Source organism: Arachis hypogaea, chromosome 11, assembly GCF_003086295.3.
Source record: "Arachis hypogaea cultivar Tifrunner chromosome 11, arahy.Tifrunner.gnm2.J5K5, whole genome shotgun sequence".
Classification (NCBI taxonomy): domain Eukaryota; kingdom Viridiplantae; phylum Streptophyta; class Magnoliopsida; order Fabales; family Fabaceae; genus Arachis; species Arachis hypogaea.
In genome coordinates this window covers 7550936-7562644 of record NC_092046.1, presented here as the reverse complement: position 1 = coordinate 7562644, position 11709 = coordinate 7550936, and the positions used below count along the sequence as shown (strand labels likewise).

General features: G+C 38.9%; 1 protein-coding gene across 1 annotated transcript; it reads left to right on the top strand.

Annotated features, from left to right (window-relative positions):
• Nucleotides 1-379: 379 nt before the first annotated feature.
• On the top strand, nt 380-949 carry LOC112720903 (protein MAIN-LIKE 1-like). Its single transcript, XM_025771994.1, has 2 exons — nt 380-496; nt 593-949. The coding sequence occupies exons 1-2, from the start codon at nt 380-382 to the stop codon at nt 947-949; spliced, it is 474 nt and encodes a 157-aa protein (XP_025627779.1).
• Nucleotides 950-11709: the final 10760 nt, after the last annotated feature.

The following is an 11709-nucleotide window of genomic DNA, read 5'->3' as shown; positions in this document are numbered from 1 at the left end:
ATGGTTTTTTTATAGTGGTTTTGCATGTTGTATTGTTAGTGGCTTTCGAGGTGGTTTATGTTAGCGGTTTACGTTAGCGGTTTGAGTGAGTGGTTTTTGTTAGTGGTAATGTGTGTGGTTGATTTTAGTGGTTTTGTATACAAGTTTTGTTGATGGTTTATGTTAGCGGTTTATGTTAGAGATTTATGTTAATGGTCTTGCATGTGGTTTATTTAATGGTTTTATATGCGGTTTATGTTAGCGGTATTGTATGCGGTTTAGGGTGGTGAATTTGCATGCGGTTTTGGTAGTGGTTTATTACATTGCTTTTCTGTGTGGTTTATTATTTTCCTTATGTATGTGGTCCTTGTTTTCGCAGCCGCAACGTTGAATCTCGAGCATGCGGCGGCAGCAGGGCATGCCCCTCGATGAGAGATACGTTCCGTACCTGCAGATGGCCGGATTATACCATCTTGCGAGACTGAACGATAGATGGTTCCGATTAGATGAGTCCCTTGTTAGTGCATTCGTTGAGCGGTGGCGTCCGGAGACGCACACCTTCTACATGCCGTTCGGAGAGTGCACGATCACACTTCAAGATGTGGCGTACCAGTTGGGGTTGCCAGTGGACAGGCGCTATGTCAGTGGTTGCCTTACAGACTTCCAGATATACATCGAGGGTGGCCGTCCTGCCTGGGTGTGGTTCCAGGAGTTGCTAGGAGTGATTCCTCCTCCGAGCCAAGTTCAGAAGTTTGCCATAAACTGCACTTGGTTCCAGAAGACTTTTGGGGAGTGCCCAGCGGGAGCCGATGAGGAGACTGTGCGGCGCTTTGCTCGTGCATATATCATGATGTTGTTGGGTACTCAGCTATTTGCCGACAAGTCTGGCAACCGCATTCACATCAGATGGCTTCCCTACGTAGCTAGACTTGAGAAGATGGGTACCTACAGCTGGGGTCCGCAGCACTAGCATGGTTGTACCGGTGCATGTGCCGAGTGGCGAACAGACATGTGGTAAAGTTAGCGGGCCCACTTCAGTTACTTCAGTCCTGGATCTTCTGGCGCTTTCCTAGGTTTAGGCCTGCTGGGTATGATACGTACAGCTGACCGTTGGCCTCAAGGTACCCCACTGAAACCCTTCTATTTTAATTTAAATTAGTTAATTCCATGTTCGCTTCTTATGTTATACAAATCTGTCACACTTTTACTTAGCTTTAACACCAATGTGAGATGCAGGTGGTCAGGTTACAACCCTTCCGGTGGCGAGAAAGGACCTAGAGTGTAGAACTGGAGACTGAGGATAGACATGTTATAGGCCAGGGATGTGAGTATACTAACCGGATATGTTTATTTAATTAATTAAACTTTATGACTTTGGATCATGAATTGGTCTGACAATGTTGGAATCTTTCTGCAGTTTATCTGGATGCCCTATAGCTCCCCCGAGGTACTACAGGTTGTACATCCGGAGGTGTTGGAGCCACGGCATACGGCGATGTGGCGGTCTGTGACGTCACTGATATACTTTGCCGTGATAGCGTGGCATCAGATAGATAGGGTTTTACCACAGTTCGGCGGAGTCCAGCCCCATCCGCAGCCCGCCCTGAACATCGACTTTCTGATGTCGAAAGACGGGAGAGGAGGTGATCGTTGGTTCCCATCGGCTCTTCAGTTTTGGCATCTGCATTGGGAGAGCCGTGCGGATCACGTGTCGAATGCAGAATGCAGAATGCCCTATATGCAGCTGGAGGTGAGAGCGAAATTTGCTGCTACATGTCGAATGCAGAATGCCCTGTATGCAGCTGAAGGTAGCCATCCCCCGTCGGGAGCCTCGAGCGCGGCCTTGATGCCGTTATGCCTGTCTGATATAACCAGCAGACCCGGCTGTGGTGTCACGTGCTAACGCAGGTGAGAGAGAAAGAAGGACCACGACTCAGCATTCTCACCCTCGACTAGTGCGAATGCAACAGGGAGTATGTTGGAGTTCCCGTCTTGTGCAATCGCGATAAGCAACGTTCCTCCATACTTGCCATATAGATGGGTGCCGTCAATACTCACCAACGACTTAAAATGACAGAATGCCTCGATACACGGTGCGAACGTCCAGAACAGTCTGTGAAAATAAGCTTGAGACTCGTCCAGCTGTCCCCCAACTCGAATAGGGCTCGTCCTAAGGACTGCAACAGTACCAGGCATGGTCAACTGGACTCCTAACACCCACCTAGGGAGCTCATTGTACGACTCATCCCAGTCACCATAGATGACGGAAACAGCCTTCTGCTTCGCCAACCAGACCCTCCTGTACGTTGGCCTAAACCCAAAGTGTGCGACCGTGGCATTTAGGAGCACCTTGATGCTGACGGATGCATCAGCCCTAACCATTGGCATAACGAATGCCGATATCACATGATAATCCAAACTCCTGTAGTTGCTGGAGATGGAGGTGGCGAGACACGTATGCGGTCCATTGTACCGTTTGACCTCCCAAATGCCCTTGCGCTGCCGGAGACTCAGCCGAATCAACCATGTGCACCCATTCCCACATACCGGCGATAGTCAGACTCCACTACCTTATACTGTATCCCTCGGCGGATGCTGTAAGTCTTCAAACTTAACAGGGCCTCATCTTTATCCTGAAATTGCTGACTAACCTAGAACTCTGTCAGACCAGCAGACCCTTCCGCATCTCTAGCGCCAAATCCAGCAGGCTAGCCAGGAACCCCCTCCTGACTCATGGCATCCATGTCCAAAGATGAAAAATGTGTAGGGTACTGCTGTGTGCTAGATCTAGATCCCCCTCCCGCCCCTGCAGGCTCACTGGCTCCAATATCATCGCAACTGTCATCATCAATCATATCCGGCTCGACATCATCGTCCTCTGGATCATCCAACAATCCATCTCCAACCCCAGCCGGTGCAACACACTGTAGAGAGGTCGGCAGAAATTCTCCTGTACTAACATCGTCGCCAACACTGCCATTGAGATCAACAGCGAACGAAGGGGAGGCGACAGGCTGTACGGGTGGCGTACGCAGGGACAGAGGAAGAAACGACGGCAGGTCTGGAGCTAGAACCGGCTACCGTGGCTAAAGTGGTGGTATTCCGGTTCGAACCCCCCGAGCTAGATACCACATCAACCAACTTTGCCAACAGCTCTGGTGTCCTCACTTCGGGAAACTACCGGCGACAATGAAACATGACTTGCAAGTCCTCATCACTCCCGATCGTGAAATAATCATACTTCACAGTTTCTTGGAGCACCGTGATTGGAATGCGATAGAAAAACTTCTTTACCCGTTTCACACCTTCCAAACCAAGTTTCACTAGTACAGAGCTAACAAGGTCATCATAGCTCGTCGTAGGCCTCACGATAATACAGAGAGGATCCTTATCAGTGAACTTCACACCGGAACGAGTTTTTCTCTTAATCGATCCTCTGTGGTGAACTAACACTACAAAACTCTCCTCACTAGCCATCTTATCCCTCTAATGAGAGCAACTCACGTTCACATTATATATATAGAGGCTTGCACCACACTAATTCGAATTAGCCTAATTTGAATTGTGCAATGTGTAATTCGAATTGCTTCAATTCGAATTATGCTTAGTTCACATTTCATAGTAATTCGAATTGCCTCAATTCGAATTATGCTTAGTTCACATTTCATAGTAATTCGAATTGCCTCAATTCGAATTATGTATGATTCAGCTTTGCATGTAATTCGAATAAGCTCAATTCGAATTATGTATGTATTAGCTTTTTATGTAATTCGAGTAAGCTCAATTCGAATTACGTTCAATCAAAGTTCGAAACGGTTTGATTCGAACTACATATATTTGTGCTTTGGTTGATTGCTGAATCAATTTTTCGTTTGACTTATTTGTGTAATATTCATCTCTCCATGGCTTATTTTGGTTTTTTGCCCTTATTTTTAATATGTATTTTATATAAATATTTAATTTAATAATTAATTTTTAATATATACTTAACATAATCATATCCAAGTTACATGAGACAAAAATTTTAAAATAATTATGTTATGTGTATACTAAAATTAGTCACTAAAATATTATATATTAAAAATAAATTAAATTATATATATATATATATAGTAACTGATTTAATGACTGATTTTAATATATAAATAATATTTTTCACTTTAAAAATAGTATTGTTATTTCTTCCTCAAATGCAATAAAAAGTGTATAACGAGGAATGTTTATTTATGATTTAAGAATATAACTTCATTATAACAACAAAATTAATTTAATTGACGGGACATCGCTTGGGTCACCAATTTTGACGAGGTCAATAACCTCACTATGGTGACATAGTTTAGATTCACCAATTTTGGCGAGGTTAACAACTCCATTATGGTGAAAATAGCCATAAACCCATCTTGATTGGCCAAGTCAAGGATGCACCTCTTACTCTCAAAGAGTCTAGAGGAAAATAAGCATACAACTTATTTCATATTCAAAACAACTTCAACTCTATTTCATAAATAAAAGGTACATAAGTTATTTATACTAGTGGGAGAAGAAAAAGCCTTCATGACTCAAACAATTTGGGACTAATTCATAACACAAAGTTCGCTAACTCTACTTGCAGATGATCTTATTGATGAATCCACACCAAAAGATTTTATTGGTGACTCCACACCATAGACTCGCACTCACAAATCAGATAAATTTTACAAGATCTGTGGCAATCTCATTGACGAATCCATACCAAAAGATCCCATTAGCGAATCCATGCCAAAGACCTACACCACAAATCAAATAAAATTCTACTAAAGCAAGGTGAAGGCCGTGAGGACCGACCTTGCTCTGATACCAAACTGACGCCGGGAGGTCGCTTGAGTCACCAATCTTGGCGAGGTTAACAACCCCACTATGGTGAAAATAGCCATAAACCTACCTTGATTGGCCAAGACAAGGATGCACCTCTTACTAACTGACGCTGGAACATCACTTGGGTCACCAATTTTGGCGAGGTTATCAACCCCACTATGATGACATAGTTTAGATTCACCAATCTTGGCGAGATTAGCCATCCCACTATGGTGAAAATAGCCATAAATCCACCTTGGTTGGCCAAGCCAAGGATGCACCTCTTACTCTCAAAGAGTCTAGAGGAAAATAAGCACATAGCTTATTTAAATATATAACTTAATCAATTCAACTCCATCAATAAAAAGGGTACATACGCATATTTATACTAGTAAGGGAGGGGGAACCTTCATGACTCAGGCAATGTGGGACTAACTCATAACACAATATAATAATATATGCTAAACTAGACTACTTTAATTAAAAAGATACATGCTCCTGCATCATTCTCCCTGGGTTGGAAAGGGCTCCTGCATTATCCTCCCTGAGTTGAAAAAGGCTCTTCTTATATTGGCAAAAGATTCCATTGGTGAGTGCATTTGGTCTTGAAAGATGTGGAAAGGCATAGCTCAGCTTGATTCTTTTGACCATCTATATATTGTAACAGAGTTAATACGATCTTCTTGCCATCTTTAATAAAGGAGTATGTATTTTTGAAACCATCATGAATAGCTCGACGATCATATTGGCAAGGACGTCCTAACAGTAAGTGACACGCGTCCATCGGAATGACGTCACACCACACTTTATCTTTGTATTTACTTCCCATAGAAAATTGGACTAAACATCGCTTTGTGACTTTAACTTCATTTTTCTTTTTTAACCAATGCAACTTGTAAGGACGAGGATGTAACTCGGTTGGAAGCTTCAGTTTGTCTACCATATAATTTGAGACAACATTTTCACAACTTTCGCTATCTATGATGACCTTGCAAGCCTTCTCTTTAACAATGCATCTTGTGTAAAAGATGTTGTGGCGTCGCTAACTCTCATCTTCTGTTACCCTTGCAGTATTCAAACTTCGACAAACTACCAAAGCTTCTCCACAATCGGCTGGAACTTCTTCAATAGCATAGTCAACCTCACCTTCCTCCTCTTGCTCCTGAATTGGTTCATCATTAACTTCTTCCTCGACAAGAGTGATAACCCTTCTATTTGGACAATCAGTAGCAATATGCCCAAAACCTTGACATTTGAAGCATTTTTTACCGGATGATCCACGCTCCTTGTTGCTTTTAAAAGATCCTGTCTTCATTTCTTATTGAACATCAAGGATGACTTCTTTGTCTTTAGGCGACCGAATGTTATTCCTTTGTGTTCTTTGCTTTTCAATCTTTAGTGACAGCCTAATGACATTATTCAAGGTCCAATATGGTTGCAGCTGAACGACATCAGAAATTTCTGTATTCAGTCCTCCAAGATAACGAGCAATTGTTTGTTCTTCAGGCTCTTGAATGTCACACTTCATAAGTAACTCTTCGAAGTCCATTGTATATTCTTCTACAGATAATGACTTTTGCCTCAAATTATGAAATTTGATGAAGGTATCTTGCCTGTAATGTTCAGGAAGGAACTTGTGCTTGAGCTCACGACGCATTTTATCCCATGTCTTGATCTTTCTTCTTCCTTTTCTCTCTCGCTGATGCTTGAGATTCTCCCACCATACTGACACGTGCTTCTTCAACTTGATTGCTACAAGCTTCACGCACTTGTCGTCTAGAATGTCTTTTAACTTGAACACTCTTTCCACTGTGCAAAGCCAATCGATGAAATTGTCAGGTTGGAGTCTCCCTTCAAACTAAGGAATATCAATTTTGATTCCTAAGTCTTTAGCTTTGTGAGTCGTGTTGTATCATGCTCTTCGTGTGGACAAATCTTTAAATGAAGAATAATAAAATGGATTTGAGTTATCTTCTTCACTAGAAGAACTGTCATCACTCTGCCTGCCATGATTATTTTGAGCAGCTTCATATTCTGCAAGTCGCTCTTGCAACTCCTTAACTTGACGGCGTAACTCCTCAATTTCAATCTTTTGAGTAGTTCTACGCTTTGGAGTCATCTTTTACTACTATGCAATGAGACTAATGCTTGGATGTTGATGTTGTGACGATGATGAGGATGCACAATAATGATAGAAATGCACCAATGATGATAATGAACGAAGATAATCACCAACAGAAAAGGCACCAAAAGAAGAGAAAATAACGATATTATCCGGAACTTCGTAGCAGACAATCGGTACTAACAACGACTTGTACCAATAGTGAGAGAACCGCACTAAAGACCATACCCACGAACTAAATAAAATTTTACTGGAGCAAGTTGAGGACCAACCTTGCTCTGATACGAAACTAATGCCGAAACGTCGCTTGGGTCACCAATCTTGACGAGGTTAACAACCCCACTATGGTGACATAGTTTAGATTCACTAATCTTGTCGAGGTTAGCAACCCCACTTTGGTGAAAATAGCCATAAACCCACCTTGGTTGGCCAAGTCAAGGATGCACCTCTTACTCTCAAAGAGCCTAGAAAAAAATAAGCACACAACTTATTTAAATATATAACTTAATCAATTCAACTCCATCAATAAAAGGGGCACATACGCATATTTATACTAGTAGGGGAGGAAGAACCTTCATGACTCGGGCGATGTGGGACTAACTCATAACACAATATAATAATATATGCTAAACTAGACTAGTTTAATTAACGACACAAACATAAAGATACATGCTCCTGCATCATTAATATTAATAAATGATAACATTATTCATACACTAAATAATTATGATATTCATAAAAAAAAAACCGTTGTTTATTAATTTTTTATTTTATTTTTATTTGTTATCTTATCTTTCTCTTCTAAACATAATATTTGTTATACTTATCTTTGTCCAAGTGAATGATGCTTATCTTCCTGTAACAGAATCATCTAGAGATTCTTGTTTTATCTTAATTTAAAATTTAAAATCAGCTTAGTAATAATTAGTATAAATATGTAGCATTGTTCTCCCATATGAAACAACTAACTAATAAAGTTTCTTCATCTTTTCTTATTTTTTTCATAATTTTATTATGCTATCAGAGCCATGGTATCCTTCTTGAGGAGTACATATAAATTATTTTTTTTTAGTAAGAAATCACCATGCTTCTTTTTCAACCTCCTCCCACAATGAATAATCAATTTTCCAATTTAGTTCAGCATCAAACCAATCCTTATTACATCCATCCAAGTGAAAATCCTACCTCAATTTTGGTTACCCCATTTCTTTAATAGCAATTCTGTCTGCGCCTCCTTTTTTTCGCCATTCCATCTGCACCTCCTTGTTTCGACAGTTTTGTGTGCGTCTCCTTCCTCTCTTATCATGCTCTGATACCATAATAAAATTATGAAAGAATAATAAAAGATGAAGAAATTTTATTGTTGTATTGTTGTAAATGGAAAAACAATGCTACCTGTCTATACTAATTACTAAACTGATTTTAAATTTTAGAATAAGATAAAACAACTAGAATCTCTGTATGATTCTGTTATAAAAAGATAAGTATAACTAATTTAAAAAAATATAAGCATAACAAATATTGTTTCCAGAATAGAAAGATAAGATAACAAATAAAAATAAAATAAGAAATTAATATAGTTGCTAATTAATTATATATTTAATTATTTTTAAACTAATTGAATAAAAAAAATACATTTTGGTCACTAATATATATAAAGAATTTTTTTATAAGTCAAGACACTCACAAAGAAGCTCATAAGTAATATTTACTACAATAATAGATGTAGATGTAGCAAAATTGTAAAATCAATATGAGATATATAAATATTATTTTTAAACACTATTTAAAATTGGAAGAAATAATCACATGCTTAAGAAAACCAGAAGTCTTGATTTTTTTTTCTTTCCTCTTTTTCTCTTTTATTTATTCTCTCTTCATTTAACAAACAATCGAACTTATCAATTAATAGTGGGGTTAAATGAGGGACCATATCAAACTATACCATATTTTTCATCATTAAAAAGAGTGGTATATGTCATTGTGACATATCAAAACTTTTAAATAAGTTGAGTATCTTACTTTAATTGAAATGGTATTGATAGATGAATACGGAAGTATGCATGGTTTGATAAGAATATGATATCTAGTTAACGTCCTTGCCCCTCTGGTGTCTGAAGGAAGAAGTGTCTCTGTCTTTGAGTTGTATTTCCAAGTTCTAATCATGGAGTGATGTGGAGCTCTGAATTTTATGTATGATGATATGGTATTTTGTTGATACTTTTCAGTCATATTTTGCGGACATGGTCAACTAAATAAGCAACTTTGTATATGTACTCTAGGTATGTACTCTAAAAGAAAGGTATATAATGAACAGTGATCAGGTTCAAAAATATTATTTACACACTAAAAATTTGTTAATTTAAGTCATTTTTAATATGTACTTTTTATTTTAATATATTTTTTATATAAATAATTAATTTAGTGACTAATTTTTAATATATACCTAAGGATAAGTATACATTGCCAAGAAGAGAGTCTGCCAACTATTACCAACACAAATTAAAAAGAATTTAAAATAATTTTAAATGGTTTAATTAGGAATTAAAGTGGGGTCCATGAATAACATTAAGAAAGAGTGTGGAACTTGTAACCGTGCATGAGGTGAATAGAACTTTGAAAGAGTAGCCCGTGACACCAACCCGATCACGCAACCCTAATTCTAGTTCTCATCGCTGATTGTGTCTCCTTCCATCGTGGAACATTTCTAGTCACCGGGACGCCGCCGTGACCATTCGACATTGACCACCTCTCCCCCCAAATCCCACTTGAGTGAACCAACAGCCCCGTGGAAAAGAGCCACGACGTCAGTGCATGAAGGTGTTGCAGAACCTTATCCTCAACCATCCCCAGTAATCTCTCCGTCCTCAAGTCGTTTATGTCAACTTGAATATGAAATCGCCGTTCGATTTATGACACAGACCCTTCCTCGAGAGCCCATTTTCGGTCACCGCAATTCCCTTAACGGCGACTGTATTACATCTCATCCATGGATCCATCAATTTGCGATGAAGCATCGTACGGCACTGCATATGATGTGGGTGGTCATTCTAATTCCACTGACCTTAATGTTCTGTCTCTGACTGAAGATGAGACACCACATGTGGACAAAGTAATTTGTGTGTTAGTAGCATATGTGGTTATGCCTATCTGCAACTTGTTTTTATGTGTTTATTGTTGAGATATTAGTAGTGATACACTTTGTTGTAAGGGTTGTGATTTTGTTTGTTTAATTAGAATTGGTGTGGATATTCTTTCGTTCAATTATGCTAGAACAATCATAGAATGATGCTACTTTTACTACTTGTGATGTGTTTTATTATTTTTTTGTTCACCATGTTGAGATGATAGTTGCAGCTTTGAGTAATTCTTTTTCTATTTTTTTTATTCTTATGATCATGGATATTGATGTTTTCTATCAGTTTAGTTTTGGTTGTTTAATATAGGTATTGTCAAAAGATAGGTGGTTGTTGGAAGTGTTTTTATGAGTGTCGAATGGTTGATGTTTATCTTCTTTGTTGATATGTGCTCAGTTATCAATTCCAGGAGAAAGAATCTGTAGACGAAATTCAAATAGAGGATGATGCTACCCCAATCAGTAATGAGGTGTGAAACATATCTTATTCTTGTCGCAAAATTATCGAGATATTTGAAATTAATTACTTTAGTATTTTTTGTATTGAATGGTACCTTTTCTAAATGGCTTTGCAGTTGCCGGAGAAGACATGACGGAATTTGACGCGAGTCCTGCAAGACACATTCGGGATTACATGAAAACACATCTGGGAAGACATGACAGAATTTGACGCGAGTCCTGGAAGACACATCCGGGATTACATGAAAACACGAGAGACATATTCATGTAAGACACCTCTAGGAGAAGACACATCCATATATAGACGGCTCCTAAAAAGTCACTACTAAAAGACACCTCCAGTACAAGACACATCCATCTATAGACACCTCCAGATAGTCACAGCAGAAGACACGTCTCCCATAAGACACTTCCAGTAAAAGACACATCCATCTATAAACACCTCCAAAAAATTCACTGCTAAAAGACACTTCCAGTAGAAGACACATCTATCTATAGACACCTCCATAAAGTCGCAGCAGAAGACACATCTCCCAGAAGACATTTCCTGCAGAGGACACATCCATATGTAGACACATCCGAAGAACTCACAGTAGTAAGTCACTTCCCTCAAAAGACACATTCTAAGTTAAACAACGGATCAAACGAGACATAGGTAAAAGACACAGTAAAAGACACTTCTCCCAGAAGACACATATGAGAAAAGACACCTGCCAACAATACACGACTAAGATAGACACATAATGGAGAAGTTACATGCATATGAAGACACTTCTAGCAGATCATAGTTCCATTTTTAGTCAGCTACGAAGAAACATAACTAACAATGTATGGCTAAAAAAAGTAAAGACATCCAGAGACAACATCTAGGAACCTCGATAGGTTTATTCACTAGCAATAAAAATACTTCAAAACGCCGAAGTTATTTAGCCTGTGCACAAAATTATCCGAAACCAATGTGCAAAAGACAGAATTCATATCTACAGGACATGCATTATCGTTCAATTTACCAACTAAGTACATCAAGGTTTAAAGTGTAACTACCCGTAAACAGCATAGGAATCCAAAAGAACTAGTCACATTGTGTAAGACAAGTAAAATATCTAATCCCAACAAAATATAGCATAGGATGTGAGGATATTCCCGCTCAAGGTAAACACGGATGTAACATGGAGCCTTT